This window comes from Aythya ferina (assembly GCF_964211825.1).
Source record: "Aythya ferina genome assembly, chromosome: 1".
Taxonomy (NCBI): Eukaryota; Metazoa; Chordata; class Aves; order Anseriformes; family Anatidae; genus Aythya; species Aythya ferina.
The window spans coordinates 126,310,583-126,328,004 of record NC_140296.1 but is presented as its reverse complement, the minus strand read 5'-3'; the positions used below and the strand labels follow the sequence as shown (position 1 = coordinate 126,328,004).

General features: G+C 44.4%; 1 protein-coding gene across 2 annotated transcripts in view; it reads right to left on the bottom strand.

Moving 5' to 3' along the window:
• Window positions 1-17,422, bottom strand: part of NRIP2 (nuclear receptor interacting protein 2) — a 24,062-nt gene extending 6,640 nt beyond the window's left edge. Inside the window, exons 1-5 of one of the 2 annotated variants that reach the window (XM_084502833.1) lie at window positions 16,468-17,420; window positions 10,091-10,267; window positions 3,672-3,754; window positions 2,659-2,783; window positions 694-746 (exon numbers count right to left, since the gene is read on the bottom strand). In XM_084502833.1, the coding sequence (XP_084358959.1) occupies window positions 694-746; window positions 2,659-2,783; window positions 3,672-3,754; window positions 10,091-10,267; window positions 16,468-16,698 (669 nt within the window). In that variant the 5' untranslated portion in view covers window positions 16,699-17,420. Of the gene's footprint in view, window positions 1-693; window positions 747-2,658; window positions 2,784-3,671; window positions 3,755-10,090; window positions 10,268-16,467 lie in introns of both variants that reach the window. The other variant, XM_084502834.1, reaches the window with a different exon arrangement.

The window sequence follows — 17,422 nt, the reverse complement described above, 5'->3', positions numbered from 1 at the left end:
AGGGGAAAACCTGTATAACCATCAAGCATCCCACTTTGGATTTGTAGCAACCTCACAGTTCCCCTCCCTGTTCCCTGTGCAGCCTCTTTGCTCCTATTCCCTCCAGTTAGTTCAACTCTAAACCCTTCACAGGGCCACCTGTCCACCTTCCTTCTTCTCATCTGACCTCATTTGAGATGACGTCCTCACATCACCCAGCCTTTCAGTCCAGTGCTTTTCCTGCTTTATGCATCCAACCATGTGGCTCCATGGTATTTGACAGGCAGGCACAAGCTTCCTGCAGCCATGTTCTGAGGGGCACAGAAGCCAAGCTCAGCAGAGCGCTGATCTTGAGCTCTGAGCTGACAAAAGGAGAGGACTCTCTCCATCTGTGCCCAGCTAACGTCTATTGAATGTAGCAATACAGCTTCACTTGGCTCAAAGACAAGGCTTGTTCCCGTCTGTATTCAAAAGGCAACATACACATATAGTCATATACATATAGTCATAGACATATAGTGGTATAGTGTGCCCTGCCTTTCCCAGTTTCCTCTTCATTTTCCTCTTCCCATTTGCAGCTTGTGTGGTTGGTAACTGTGCAACAAGCATTGCGAGTGGCACTCTGGAAGGCCTGACCATGAGAATTTTTGATGCCTCCAGCAACCAAATCTGGAGGACTCAGTGAGAGGAGGCCTGCAAGAAGCTGTTCCTTACCTTGAGAGACAACAAAGTCTGGAGACCAATGCAAAACTCCAGCATTTCATCATCTAAGAAGAAAGAAGAGACTGATTAGGCTCAAAACTATGGACACTGCCCTTCTAAAGAAAGTATCCCTCTCCTACTAGAAGTGAAATATGAGAGCATCTGGTTCATTAAGTTATATGGTTAAGAACTTCTTAGTATAAACTTAATCACAAATATCAAAGAAAATGATGAATTAAACATGCAAACATTAACAAGAAGGTGGTAACAGTAACAAAACCAAAAATCAACACTTTTCTACCACTGACTGTTGAGCCATTAAAGGAGTAACTTAGACATAGCCCTGTAAAGGCTCAAAATGAACTTCGTAGCTGATAAGAGGGAACTACGGAGGCTTGTGGGATTGTTTGAAACTCATTATGAGATACCAGAAAGGTAGAAAGGGCTTTTTGGTTCATGTAAAACTTGCTATGGGATGTTTAGTGGAAGGGCCAAGGGCAGGAGACGGTAGGAATCAGGGTGAATCAGGGAGGAAGAAGAGTGGGAAAATGGAGAGAGGGATGCAGGGATATGGGGACGAGTCATATGTAAGCAGGCTATCTGTCAGTTCACCTGTCTGACTGAGCCCTGCCCCTGGTGATTGCAATCTATCCTATCTTCTTATTAAATACCCTTTTTTTGTATAACTATCCTATGCGCGAGCGCTGCAAGTCTAAGTACCAGCAAGTGGAGAAGAGGCCGTAAGTCGAAGGGCCGATAGGTCTAGGTGTCAGCAACTGCAAGAAAGGGATACAGCTCACAGGGCCCATAGGCCCAGGTGTCAGCTACTAGAGACACCAGTGTGTAAGAGAGGTCTGGGTGTAGTCCTAAACTGGGGAAAACAAGGGAACCTCGAAGAAATTAGGAAGGCTTATAGCCTGGTAACTATGGAAGGGAGCATAGGCCTGGATGCAAGCAACTGGGAGAACTGTGATGTGCGGTGGAAGGTCTGAATTCCAGCAACTGGAGAAGGGACTATGGGTCACAGGGCCTGTAGAGCTAGGTGCCAGCAATTGGAGAGATTATCATGCAGGAGAGTTCAGAGTGTCAGCTGTAACCAGGGTCACAGGGCCCAGAATTTTATAAGCCAGCACCTGGAGAGGACAAGCATATGTATGAGAGGTCTAGAAGCCACTAAGTATAAAGACTTGGGTGTGTTCGTATTTCCCCAGTTAATTTAATCTTGAATGCATGTATGTTTATTTTTGTAATTTGATAGCACACTTAAAGCTGATCTTGTCAGTGAGTAGGAAGAGGTCTTTGCTGCATCTGGAAAGGCTGTTTTCTGGATGTGTGCCAGTGGCTACTGATGGGACATTTTCTCCTACAGCTCCTGCCTTCAAAGGGTCCTGCCTCAGGACAACAGGGGAGACTCAGCACACTGGAGCTACTCTGGTTCTTCCAGGGTGCTCCCTGCAGAGCACCTGCCTCAGAGGCAGAGGAGCACATGGACAAACACTCTGAGATATAAGCTGTATCCTCTACCAGTTTCTCTGATAATTTCATCCAGCCAAGGGCACAAGTGCCCATTGAGACAGAGAACAAAGGGCACCAGGGAATTTATCAAGCAGTCTGGATAATCTATGAAAGGTCCATTTTAGAGACCTAAAATAAATGGATAATTTTCCACATCCTGGGTTGAGACCAAACAGCACCAAAGTTCTCCCCTCTTTCAACATCAGACTCTTCCCTGTACTCTTCTTACATAATTTGCCTTTGGTTATGCTGAGGATATACACAGCAGATAGAAACAAATAAAAGAATATCCTCAGCTGAAAGGGACTCACAAATGTAATGAGCTTAGCCAGCAATGGAGGTTACCATGTCACCAACCTTCTACCACCTTACCTTTTTCCTAGAGATTCATTTAAATACCCTTGGCAGAGCAACAAGAACATGGGAAACTGGGGGAGAGAGAGCAGGGTCTGGCACTCTCACCTACAACCAGTGCTGAACACAGCACTTTCTCCAGGCCAAATTGCAATTCCATATGTTCTACTTGGCCAACAATGTTGTGGATGGGAAGAGAAAGGTCTCCACAGTCCTTGACAGACACTTCCAGCCTGTGGGACACAAGAGGAGTTATTGCTGCAACTGGAGAAAAAGGAGAAACAGGACTTCTCACTGATACCAGTGCTTGGTCTCACTGTGAACAATCCCACAAGAGGAAGAATCTTTCATGCAGCATGTCTGTAGGCAGATTCCAAAAAAAAGATTATAATGCAGTACCCAGTTGGGTTCCTCCCCAGTAAGGCTGATATTAGCTGGTCAGCTTTACCATGCAGTGCACACAGACAGAATGACACAGCTCCTCCTTCTAGTCTGGGGTCTGCACACAACTTTTTGAGTGCTTCTGATGCCTTGCCCTATCGGGTCAGCCCCCGCAGGCTCAGTTCGGGAAGGATGGCATCCCGTGGGAGGGACCCCACAGGGAGCAGGAGCAGAGAGTGACCGTGAAGGTGCAGCAGAGCCAAAGCATCAGGGACTAACCACAGTCGCTATTCCCCTGCCCTGTTCAGCGGGGGCACATAGAAGAGAGTGGATTGGGGAAAGGTGTTTTTAGTTTGCTTTTAGTTTCTCACTGCTCTATATTCTGGTAGTAATAGGTAATAGATTATATTAATCTCCCTATGCTGAGTTTTTTTTTTGCCTATGACAACAATTGTTGAGCAATCTCCCTGTCCTTATCTCAGCCCTTGAACCCTTTACATTGTATTTTCTCCCCCCTCTTCTTCTTCTGAGGAGGAGTGAGAAAAGTTGTGGTGAAGTTCCGCTGCCCAGATGGGTAAAACCACCACAACATGCAATGCTACTAGTAATTATCATTATAGGATTAGGCATCAGGGGTACCCTAAGTCCTTTTCAAGTGGTTGTGTGATTATTTTTTTTTGGTTGGTTGGTTTTGTGTTTGTTTTTAGCCATCTCTCCTTTTCTAGTGTGCAGAGACTTACCCCAACTGGTATAAACATCTCTTGGAGATGAGATTTGGCAGACATCCAGTATTAACAGTGGCTTTCAATACCTGACCTTGGCACTAGAAAAAAAAAAAAAAAAAAAAAAAAAAAAAAACACATAAAACCAGATAATTACTTCAGGCTCAAAGTAGATATACACACTCCTTCAACAGTGTGACAATCCCTTAGACTCTCCTTAGCAGCACAGCCAAAGGTGTGGTGTTTAGGCAGTAGTCAGAAGGCAGGAGACTCATCCAAGGCAATGACAGTCTCCATGGTGCTCTGCAAATATCTGCCCGGGCACTTAACTGTTATTAGCAACTTTAACTTAGTGGTATTCCAGTCAAGAAAAACATACTTATTATTTTGTTCAGAAAACATGCATGGATTTTATTAGCAGAGCAATAATTGATATAATGAAAGCTTCTAAATAAACACAACCATGTGGTACATCCTTTACAGGCTTCCTCTCTCCATTTCGTCTGGTGTCACAGGGCACAATGTTCTAGGGCTAAATGTCTGCTCTCAGTTGAGTATTTTGGGGTTCCATCTTCCAGAAGATGTCCATTGGAGAAGCAGAAGCATCCAGACAAATATCCCCAAATTTAAGGCAGTTCACAAGATAATTGGCCCACCTATGATTCCTGAATTCAAGAAACAATCTGATCAAGAGGTGTCTATTTTGTATGAGACTTAAGTTCTTAGACCGATCTTTAAGGAAACACAACACAAGCACTTATCCTGGTTTTGGCTGAGATAATTTTCTTCATAGTGGCTGGTATGTGTTTTGTTTTGGATTTAGGAGAAAAGCAATAATAATAACACACTGACGTTTTAGTTCTAGCAAAGCAGTACTTACACTAAGTGAAGGACTTTAGCTTCTCATACTGCCAGAAGGCTGCAAGAAGGCTGTGGGTACACAAGAAACTGGGATAGGACAGGAGAGCTGACCCAAACTGGCTAAAAGGATATCCCATACCCTATGACATCATGCTGAACAATAAAAACTGGGAGGGTTGGCCAGGGATAGGGACCTCTGCTCAGGGATGTCAGGGATGGGATGGGTATTAGTTGGTGGGTGGTGAGCAATTGCATTGTGCACCATTTAAAAAAATAATATATATATATGATATTATTAATGTTTTCCCTTTATGTCCTATTAAACTGTCTTTATCTCAACTCATGAGTTTTACCTTTTTTTTTTTTTTTTTTTTTTCTTTTTTTTTCTTTTTTTTTTTCTTCTGATTCTCTACCCCATCCCACTTTTGGGTGGGCAGTGAGTGAACAGCTGTGTGGTGCTTAGCTGCCTGCCAGGTTAAAACAAGGCAGCACTACAGCTTCAATATTCACAGCTGACTGTGATCTATGATCAGGAGAGTCTGAATGCCATGCAGCAAAGTCATGACTGCATGATCTTACTGGAACAATCCCCAGTGCCTTGTCCATTTATTTCTTCACCCACTTGCAGTAGAAAGAGAACAGGAAATATGGATACTATCTATTTTCTGTCCCCTCTGCAAGGAGGTCCTAAATGACAGGCCAGAGATGCTGAATTAACAGCAGCTTTCATATATGGTAGAAGCCTGAAAAAATAGTTTTGGCAAATACATTAATATGGGTTATATTCAGTGCGGGGGGGGGGGGGGGGGGGGGAAGGAGGAAAATGACTTAGTAAAGGAACTGGAAAAGATGGAGTAACTGCCACCTGCAAAATATGTCTTGCACCTACTTATAGTGCCTAACCATACGTATTCTTAATGTCTCAGTTCTTCAAGGCTCTGTCTTCTTTCACCAATACTAAAATAATGAAGTAGCATCTTCCTCTTGGGAGGCTTATTATCCTACTGCTGTTGTTAATGTTTTGCATGTGATTGCTTCTCTTCCAGCCACTGTGGCACGCAGTGCTGTGAGCCACTCAGAAGCAGCAACACACTTGTCATAGCTCCCCCCCCCCTTATGCTCACTCCTGAAAACAGCTTAAATGCTTTAAGTGGATCAGTATGGCTAGCAGAGATTCGCAACACATCATCAGTAGGGTCAAGGAAACTGTCTAAATTTCCTGATTTCTTAACTAAATATGTTTATGCTTATTACATCAGCAAGAGCTATATCCAGTATTTCCAAGGTTTTATTCTCAACAGTGTTCTGTTGGTGAGTCATTACAAAGAGAAAGGAGAAATCACCTCCTGTGAGAGATACTGTAATGCTGCAAACACACAATGCCATTAGTAGCTTGAGTGCTAGTTGCACTCAAGGAAACCTCAAAGGTTACATGCTGGAAACTTCAAATCTGTTTTGCCTCGGAGCTCTTCCTGTGATCTAAATGCCCAGACACATCTGTAGTACATCAGCATAGAGAATTTCATCATCCTGAACCACATTCTTAGAAAGGTCATTTAGTTGAGAAAGTCATCACTCTGGTAACTGCAAGGCCACTGGAGCTAGAGATCTTGAGCTATTTTGTTTTATAGAATTCACCAAGAATCATGTCAGACTCATAGATGTACTTATGATGTGTATTTAAAAAATGCTGGTGGTTTTAGAAGGATGAGCATTTGCCACGTGTGGTCTCATCCAGGAACAAGGAGGGCAGTACTCAGTTGTATCTACACAGACATATATTTCAACAGCTCCTACTTTGGTTATTATACATTTTCCTTTTTAATGTAAAAAAACATATCTTATTCATAAGGTATTATGTCCAGTTGGTTAACAAACCCATTTGGCTGCAAACGTTTAGGACTCCTTACAACACAAAAGTAAGGCAGGTAATGCTAGCAGGTAATGCTAAATACTTAGCAAAGTGAAACCAGAACAGATCTCAAAAACTTCTGGCTGCCAGTACCGTGCCTTCTCCATTATGCACCCTCCCCACAATCTGAGCCATCTCAGCCATACTATCAGCTACATTCAATTCAAGGGTGTTCTTTGGCACATGATATGGAAATTGCCAGAGACCTACAGAGTCATACATTGGAAGAACTCAAATGACCTCATACCAGCTGGAAGATTCATGAAACAGAACCAGAGCACAGAAAACCCAACCCCCAGCAGCTCTCCCTGCAGTTCTTTGCACATTCGCACAGGAATATTCTTTCCAGCTCCTTCACAAATGAGCAGTCCTATTGCACTCCTGAGCAGCTTGAACTGCTGTCCCATGGTAATACAAATCACGCATGATCTAGCTAGTAGGCGACACAGACCAGCTGATGCCTGTTCCCAGAACACACCACATTCTGTTGCTCTTTATTATGAACATGCCTCCTGCTTCTTGGCACAAATATGCTTTATGTAAGTGGGGGAGCATGCTAGAGCCTCACAGAAGGGGACAAGCTCCAAAGCACTCTATTTAGAAACTACTGACTTTGCCAATACTTTTGCTTGCTTAAGAAAAAAATTAAATAAAAATACCCATCACGGCTCCAGGCTGTCTGGCAGGTTGAGTTTAAACAATCTGGACTAAGAGTTGTGCCTGCCCATAGAGATCCCCAAGGCCAACTGGAAATATCCCACCTCACCTCATGACAGCACCTGTTTGTGGCAGAAGTAGTAATACAAAACTCAGGCTTTTAGAGAGAGAACAGTCTGGAAATGGACTGGACCCAGAGGACAAAATGTATCCTCTTCTGTCTACTTTTGGAGCTCTATAATGTCTGTGCTGCCTGACCCTCACAGACATACCAGCCCAGCCTGGAAGGATTACGGCTGGGTTAAGAGACACAGAATAAAGCATAAACTGCAGATGCTAAGATACATCTTTCTCCTTGCTCTGTCCTGTGCCTCCTCATTATCTGAATGGGCATATTAGTCATGAGTGTGAGGTCAGGCATGCTGCTGCATCTGTCCAGACTACAGCCTGCCAACGGTGTCCAGCTGAATTAGCACTTTCTCATTAACAGAAATGGATTCTACTGAGAAGGAGTTGACCATTCCCATTGCTCACAGAGGCAAACTCTACATGGCTCAGCTACAGAAAAGGCATTAAATCAGCTCTTCCAAAACAGAAAACCCAGAGTATGAGCAGCAATTTCTAACAAATGTGGGAGCAGGCAGAACTGAGATGGATGAGCTGTTATCATTGTTGTGATAATAAACCTGAACTGTATCACTAGGCAGGCTCCTGTGTTTTGCTCCAAAGCAGGCTGGGAAAGCTGCAAGATAAAAACTTGCTAGGATATAACAGGACAGTGATTACTCTGTAGAAAAGAACAATTCAGACCCTCCCATTTGGTGGCAAGCAGCCCTGCAGATACCAGCTCCAGCAGCCTCACGAAAGCTGTCCACCTTCCTATTACACCACTAATCATTTACCCAGAGAACTCACCTGGGGACTGAGGAGAATTCTTGGCCCAGTGTACCAGAAATGTGATGCAGACTAGGTAAGGAGTACACAATGAAGTCATGAGCACCGTAAGCCTTCCTGGACTAATAGGACTTTTCATCACATTGCTTACTCTCATCTCTTCCCCCAGAAGTTTTAGGCTGTTACTACCAGTTTCCATTAGTCTTTATTTAAAGGTCAACTGAGTAGATTTCCAAAAAATAAAGAGGGAGAGGAATCAGTAAGGATCATCATTTATAAACAGTTTTCTGAAATAATGTCAGCTCTGAGGTCAAGAAACTGCTTTTAGCAACTAATATTGGTTAATCCCCACATTACTTTCACATGGAGGAAAAGCAGCCTTGGGAAGCAGTGGAATCTTTCAGCATCTATTTCCAAGTCAAGACACAAGCTCCACCATAAAAATAACAGCTTGTTTCTACTGTGCAGATGGCACTCATGTGACAAGCTTTCCAAACTGCTTTACAAAAAATGCCATAAAATAGGTATACCGCTGAAGTACCAGGTGAGTAGCTTACCTAAGTAAAGAGGGTGAGCAACTCTGCAATAAAATTATTACAGACTGTGATCTGTGATCTTTGGAAGTATAAAAGGCCTTAGGCACAGGGAAACTACAACTTGTTGGAGTGAAAACACTCAGTCTTGGCAAGGGTTTAGTAGCAAGGGGGGGGTGTTGCGGGGAGGGAGGGGGGAAGTGGGAAGCTCTGTGAGAATAGTCCAGGGCAGAAAAAGAGAAGTGCAGGAAAAGAGACAACACCTGTGCAAAAGGTATTTAGTTCAGGGAGAGTTAAGTGAAATATTAGACCTATTTCCTTAACTGTGATGTGTGTTAACCTACCTCCATAAAGAAACATGTAATGTGTATGACAGCACAGGTATAGTCCTTAGAATCACAAAAGAGGAACGATTAGTGGATTCTGACTCTATTGCCATTGGTATGTGATTCCTGTGCCTATGCCTGGCTGTCCTTGTTTGAGATACATGCCTGACAAAAACACCATTTATCACTGATGTTCCTCTTCATGAGCAATGTAGAGGGTTGACTAAATTAAAAGAAACACTTTCATTTGTTCAAAAAAGACACTAGCTACTTGGAGAAATTGTACTGAATGCCGTTCATCCTACTCCAAGTATGTTAACCTAGCTACCCCAGGGTCTAAAACCCAGGGTAAGCAATGACTTTTTGCAACAATAAAGGTTGGAAAACAAACTATGCAATAATTTTGCATGGTTTTGAGACCTGAGACCTGAACATGTCAGAAAGCATCAGGTTCATAAGATAACTCAATTCAAGTTCATAAGATAACTAATTCAAGTTCATAAGATAACTAATTTTGCCAGCTGAACTTTTAAAGGTGTATATGCTTTCGCTGAAAGCTTTGCAGTCTACCATGTGATAATTTTTTTAGGACAAAGTACTGAAAAAGACACAGCTGTAAAATGGATTTTTATATCAGGTCAGTGTTCTGTATATCTTTGATGAGTCTCATATCTGCACATCAGGCAGCATTAAAACCCACTTTTATGAGACACAGGTTTTGGACATGCTCTTTTATCTGTAGGGGTCATGGAAGTGTGTATTCTGCTGTATTGGTGGATATAAGAAGAAAAGGGAGATAAAAATACTGCTTCCATTGATAAATCCAACAGTGCTAATTCAAAATACTGTTAGTCACTTTCTTTGAAGGTCCTTTGACACCAGTGAGGATCTAACCAGACTGGATCCAGTCCATGTAAATCACTAAGGGCACCTGTCTTAGAGTGATAAAGAGACATTCCTTGTTTCTGTACGCAGTTATGCAACACTTCATATCACAGGAAAGCTGAGCACCAAACAAGGAGATGTGAAGAAGTTATTTTCTTTTATCTTCAAATATGGACAACCAGAATGTATGTGGTAGAAATGCTTTCCTGTGTCTGCTGGAAGAACAAGATCTGAGCTCTAGGAGAGACCACATGGGAAATCAGCTTCAACTGGCTTTGCTATTAATAACTTGGAATGGCCCTTGGGAGTGGGAACTCAGTGAGCATTTGCCATCACTACGAAATCAGCAGCACCGTGTTGTTGCCTTACCTGGCACTGTATTAGCAGGGCTGAGGTCTCTTTTGTCCTGTCCTCTCCCTTTTCCATCTTTTCATCCCGGTCTTTTGCCAGTGGAGATTGAACCCATGCAGACCGAACCCTGGTCTCGCCCCGCAGCTTGTTCAGATTGCCTTCCATGAGGCGCCGCTGGACCACACTATGCGGCTGCTGTCTCCATCACAAAGAAAGAGAAATCCCAGCTAAGTATAGTGCTAAGGACTAGGACATTTGCTAGCCCAGGAAAGCAGATTGCAAATGTTTGGCCCACCTGATCGTCCTTATTCATGACAGGATTATCCCAAGAAATATTCTTTAAATCCCAATTTTTATTTTTTTTTTTTTTTTTTTTTTTTTTTTTTTTCTGCAGCCCCTATGATGATTTTAAAGTATTGGACTGTCTGTGACAGGCAGGTCTCTGGGATGCAGTTGTTGAAGGAGAAGAACATCTCATGTATGCTTTCCCCACATATATCTGTTCCTTCAGCTGAACATGCACTCTGCATGCTCATACCTGTGCAGGTATGCAAATACACTACCTGGTGTGTGTATGCTGACACCCAACCAGACACATTCACACCTTCTAATGGGGGGAAAGGAGGATGAATGACAGCATGTGTGTAACGCACCCGTGATAAGAAGGCAGGATTCCAGAAACCTTAGGTGTACAAGCATTTATTTGTAGTGAAACAGGAATTTTTCACTGCATAGGAAAATAAAACTAGCCTCTAATGTAATTCAGAGTCTGTCTCTGTTTTCTTCCATCACAAGAGATATTATTTTGATTCCTTTCATAGCTGGGAGAGCATCTATTAAGCCCTATGTTGTTCATAGCTACAGGGAGTGCCACCAACCAGATCAACAGCTGAGGATCTGCTTTATTCCTAGCTCATGTAGAAGTAGCTGTTTCACCTTCCTCTCTACTGGGTTGAAAAAGGGGCAATGCATGAAAAGGGAAGGAAAATGGTGAAAACCTTTTTGTTCTGACATTGCATACATAAGCAGCCAAGTGTTGCTCTGGAAATAAATTTCCCTTTGATGCTCTAATTTTTCCTGATATTATTCCAATGCCTCCAGTCCCTGCAACACAGGGAATCAACAACAGGCAGCATCAATTAATCATACATGTTGGAGCTAGTTTTGGTCCATTCTCCATGTACTAGGACCCTCTCTGTTTTCTCAGAGCAACTGAGCAGAAATGTGAAGAAAGACAATGAATCTAAAGCGGCTAATAATATGCTATAGCATAATCAGTTGCTTTTATTGTTTGAAAAAGAAAAAAAGGAAGGAAGGAAGGAAGGAAGGAAGGAAGGAAGGAAGGAAGGAAGGAAGGAAGGAAGGAAGGAAGGAAGGAAGGAAGGAAGGAAGGAAGGAAGGAAGGAAGGAAGGAAGGAAGGAAGGAAGGAAGGAAGGAAGGAAGGAAGGAAGGAAGGAAGGAAGGAAGGAAGAAAAAGAGAGAGAGAGAGAGAAAGAGAGAGAGAAATAGAGAAAGAAAGAGAGAAATAGAGAAAGAAAGAGAGAAATAGAGAGACAGAGAGAAAGAGAGAAAGAGAGAAAGAGAGAAAGAAACAGAGAAGGAGAGAAAGATCAGTTCTCAGATGGTGCAGCAGGTTGATGTAGGAGTTTATCAATGTGCAGGCAAAACATCTGAGCCAGACCAGACCTACCAATGGGCTGGGCTGTTGTAACCCTGCAGGGTGTGTATGCTTCAGACCACCTTTACACTTGGTTAGAGTGATGAGGCCATGGAAGTGTATACATTGCAACTTGAACTGCACACTGATTCGTCAGCTTTGTCCAGTGGTTGGAGCAGCTGTTAGAGGCTTTTTGGTCACATTCAACATGACTCTTTGCAAGGTGCTAAGTCCCTTGTGCTTCTGTTTCTCCACCACCCAAGGGGCAAGAGCCAGATCATTCACATTCTGCTTGAGAAGCAATGTAATAGTTGAAAAAGTGAAGCAAAGATATCCCTCTATTCCTCTTCCTGGTCTTTTCCCAGCCCACTGCACAGGTCCACAGCACATCTGGCTGTTGAACTGCACTCCTTAAATACTCCAAGCACAGTGCCAGCTGGGCTGCCAACTAAAGTCTGGGCCATGGGAAAAGGGCAGGGAACCACCAGCAGCTCTATAAATTTCCATACTCCCTCCTCTGTTTTCTCTCACATTCTGGCATGTGAATGACCTTCCCGTTTCCCTGCAACCTTTCCCACAGAAAAAGCAGGCCCTTTGCAGCTGATCTCTCTGTCCCTTTCTTGTCACTCAGGATGGGAAGAGGCTAAGCACTGATGGGGAGTAGATAAGCTTAGGGACTGGAAAGACATTTAATTCAAGAGCAGACTTCTGGGGCTCTCCCTGACTTCTGTATCACTAATGAGATGGAGAAATGGAGAATATTATTTCTCCTGAGCTGGTAAGGAACTATGAGATGAAGAGGGTGATGAGGGAGGATGTGAAGGAAGTTGTGGCAGACAGCAGGAAAGGATACCCTCTGAAGACTCTCAGGAGGATAGGAGGAGGTTCCCAGTGCAACTCATCATTTTCAGCCTTTCCAGTGTAAAATCTCAAGGCACTGCTATGATTAGTGAAGTGATATGAACTGGAGGTCCTGATTTTGGGGAGGGGAGAAGCTAGGTCTTCAGACTTTCTTAGTACGTTCAAAATATTTTAATTCATGCAGCTATTTTTTTCCACTAAAAAAAAAATAAATTAAAAAAAATCACATGTAGTTGTGATAAAGCTGAAAATGTGAGGTCTCCACTGAAAAGTATAATTTTCCTTTTTTGGAGATGTGATGGTTGCGTCAAATTCCAGACACTGCTGAATGCATTGCATAACCTGAATGTACAACCTCAATACACAGAAAAGATTGGAAAAAATATAACCGCCTGTGTTTATAAGAAAACATGTCATTTTTTAAATGACTGGGGGCCTTGCCCTGATTTTAGGACTTGGAATGCTGCCACAGCAGGAGTCTCTGACATTGTCAATGGAGACATGCTTTGGGAAATTAAAATCACTTCCCTATACAAGTGCAACTGGACTCCAGGGTGTTTTTCACTCCCTCCAAGATCAACTTCTCCAGTAATGCTGCTGCTCTGTGTTCAGTGCTTCCTTCTTTTCATCCAGAAGGGAGCCAAATGAATTTTGGCAACAGGGGGGAGTTTTGCATGGGACTGATGGAGTGTTTGAAAGCATATTCTGTCCTCTTGTCTATTAAGAGCCCTCTGGCTCTTGTTACTAGCATATGACAGAAGACTCTTCACTGCCTTTTATCATTCCTGCAAGATATGGCAGAGACTGTGGCAGGAGTGAGCACTGGACCAAGAGGACTTCAGCTCTATTTCTGGTCCTGAAAGAGGCCTGTGGAGTGACCTTGGACAATCTCCCTTTATTTCACATTTTCTCCAAGTGCGAAAGGGGAAGAAAATATGAAGATCATTTATAAAGCCTACAGTATTCATGAGCTCAACAGAAGAATTTTGGATTCTAATTTTCAGCCCCCAAAATGTCAGTAATATCACTGTGGCCCATCAAGGTGCAGGGACTGCTGAATGCAGGACACTGCTCTTGGGAATCTAAAGCCTGATTCTTCTCTTGCTTCAAGGCAAGGCAGAAATGGAGGTAACACAGTTACCACATTCACCCCAGGTATTGCATTATGTGCATGAACTTTGCACAGGTATCACACTTTATTTTGTGCCTTCTACCACCAGTGGTAAATTTCCGTAGCATAAAAGATGTTATGCTTTATTTACTGCTTGCTAGGTCCATGGTAAAAATGTTTCAGTCATTCTGTTACAGACCATGCATGAAATATGCTGTGTTTTTGAGTGGCTGACTGTTGTTCACATGTGAGAGATTCTCATGTCTAAAAAGATTATGTATAGATTAAAGATTAACCAGCAAAGCTGGTTATAATAGGAAATTCTAACAATGCCTGTCTCACTAGGGTAAGTATTTGGCACTTCAGATGTTATGCTGCCAGTATCCTAACACCAAGACTGTCATCTCTAATATGCAGGGCAACACAGTTGTCATTTTTGGGGCATGTTGTGGTAGGAGTCGATATCAAAGCAAAGCAGATAGACATGTTTTTCTCTGCTTTTGGGTCTGGGCTAAACAAACATGCAGTAGAACACTCAAATTTTCCCCAACCCATTCCCTGCTGAAAACTGTACAAGGAACAGTGAAATATGTGGTCTGGATATCCAGCTGCAGCACTGCATTATGCACAGGGTCATTGACAGACTGCCTGTGCTGCCAGACAGGATAGAGCATTCCAGACTCCGGCTTGGTTGGATCTGCATCTCCACAGGGCAGGAAAGGCCCTGTTCCTTGCCAGTGGGTCATCTTTGTGACTCCCCTGTTACAATTCAGGCAGTGACTGTGTTCTGACCCTGAGGCATACTCATAACTAGTCTCTGAAAGGACCAGTCTCTGAAAAGGAGTCCAGGTGAACACCAAGTTGAACATGAGTCAGCAATGTGCCCTTTCTGAGAAGAAGGGTAATGGCTTTCTTGGCTGCATTAGGCGAAGTATCACCAGCAGGTCAAGAGAGGTGATCCTTCCCCTCTACTCAGCACTGGTGAAGCCACACCTGGAGCACTGTGTCTGGTTCAGGAGCCCCCAGTACAAGAGAAACATACGAATACTGGAAAGAGACCAACAGAGGGCTACCAAGATGATCAAGGGACTGAGCACCCCTCCTATGGGGAGAGGCCAAGAGACCTGTGACTGTTCAGCCTGGAGAAGAGGAGGCTCAGGGGGATCTTAGCAATGCCTATAGATACCTGATGGAAGGGTGCAAAGAAGGTGGAGCCAGGCTCTTTTCAGTAGTGCTCAGTGCCAGGACAAGAGTCAATGAGCACAAACTGGAACACAGGAAGTTCCCTCTACACATCAGGAAACACTTTGCCACTGTGCAGGTGATGGAGCACTGGAACAGGTTGCCCAGAGAGGTAGTAGAGTCTCCCGCCTTGGAGATCTTCAAAAGTTGTCTGGACATGATCCTGGGCAATGTGCTCTGGGTGTCCCTGCTTGAGCAGGGGAGTTAGACCAGATGGCCTCCAGAGATCCCTTCCAGTCTTAACCATTCTGCAATGCTGAAAGCAGGATATGCTGCTCTGAAAGGCTGGGACAGCATGCAGTGAAGTCTCAGGGCGACTTTAAGGAGCCACCCTTGCAACAGATGAACCAGGGAATTTCATCAGCAGCTGGGGCAGATGTGAGAAGTGTGGTGGGAATAGGAGAGCCTAACAGCACAGAGCCCACAGCACTGACCCCTCACCTGCATGTGACAGAGCTGCTGGTCTCAGGTCTCAGCAGAGGGGATGACTTCCACTCAGACCCACACACCCAGGACCCTGCCTGTCCCACAGACTTGTGCCCTAGTGCTAAGCAGTGCCCTGTTGCCAGCAGTGGTGTGGCCTGCAAAGGGAGCAGGGAAAACAGAAGGAAAATGACCTGAGGAGGACAGACACACACAAGCAAGCCTGATGTTGCTCCAATGGTTTAAGAATACAGAAGAAAGCACTGGATATAAGGAGGGGCACCCTCTGCCATAGCTGAAATAAGGGAACTTCCTGACACTGAGCCTGCCCCTGGCCCACCCAGGGGCATGCAGTGAAGTTATCAAGAGATTCCACAGGAACTGAATCCCTGTATTGCCATGTTTCCCTGGGGAAGACCCTCCAGACCACAGATTCTGCCTGGTCTCCTGGAGCAGATCCCTCCCTGATGCCTCCTGCTCCACATCCCCACGGGGAGATGTCCCAAGGCCTCACTCCCACGCCTCCTCCCCCCAGATGTCATCCATAGCTGCTTATCACTCAAATTGCCTGCACTCCAGGCTATCAGTCCTGCCATGTGCTTACCCCTCCATAAATCCAAAGAGTAGGGGGAAAGAGAAAAATACAAAAAGGTGACAAGGTCAAACATAATCCTCAAGGAATTTTATGAACTGTGCTTCCCTGCCAGCTGAGTCCAGGAAGGAGTGTGTTTGCTTTTGAGGTGAACCATACAGAAACATGTGGAACTTTTCAGAAAAGTCCCACATGAAAATGTAAATGTTAGATGAATATATTTATATACAGGGTGAGCAGAAAGTTGGATTCTGGGGAGTCCTTGCACTCCATGTCTGCCTGCCTCTGTGAAGAGTTTATTCCTTATGGGGATGCATGGGAAGATGAATGCAAAAAGTAGGGGATTTATTCTTTCTTTCCACTCAAACCTGCTTCTAGGTGATGCTGAGGGGCACTTTAATTTTTGCTGAACCTGTGATCCTTTGACAAGCCTGGCAGCATTTCCCAGCTGGGACAGGGAGCTATTAGGATGAGGACCCACACCCAAAAGGGTTCCCAGTGGACTCACCAGATCCTTGGAGGTGCCAAGCCTTGTCAAGCCATCCAGGGGCAGCAGGTCAGCAGAGTCCTTGTGTACAAATTGTGTGGCCTGTTTAAGGCGCCTCTTCTGTTGCAGAATAGCTTTGTTCCTCAGCTCCACTTCACAGTCCTGTCGCTCTGGGTCAGGAGTACCCTCACTATGTTTTTGCTCCCCATCTTCTTGCTCCGGTGACAGGGGGCAGCTCTTTCTTGTGCTCATAGTGAAGACTCAGGTAAAACAGGTCCTTCTTTGTATGCTGGGATGCTCTCTACACTTGTTTCCTGGTGTTTGTGCTTTTCAAGCTGACTCAGTCTCTGAACTCCCTTCTGTTTCCCTTGCCCACAGCTGTCCTCCTCTCCCTTTCTCTGCCTTCCTTCCTCCTCTCTTAGTTAAGACTCATCCATCTCTTAAATGATATGTGCCTTTTTCTCCTTTTGTCCTCTCCAGTCCCCCAGTGTCCCTCTGTTCTTCACCTCTTCTCCTTCTCTTCTCCTGCCCTGATTGCAGCTCTCCCCCCGCCAGGCAGTAGGTCCTTGTCGTAACAGAAGAAGCCCCACATCAGAAACCAATCTCCATAAATTACAGCAGAGCTGGCAAGATGCTCTGGCTGGAAAAATCCAGCAGCAGAGGGATGGCCCCACTGCTGGGGGCTGGACTTACCTCCCTCAGTGTCTGTGTGCGTGTGTGTGAGAGAAAGAGAGAGAGAATACACCGCCTCGTTCCCCACTGATACGCTGAAGAGACAGTAAATATCTGTGGCAGGCTGTGCAGTTCAGTGTCTGCTGGGGAACGCTGACGCATCTCAGTGAATCTGTAAATACTGGCAAAAGCAAGGTTCAGTCTATGAGATGATGCAGTGCCTTGGTAAATGGGATACAGCATCCACCTCAGGGCTCCCGGCAGGCATGCCCAGTCTCATTTCTGCAGAGAGTGTCATCATGAA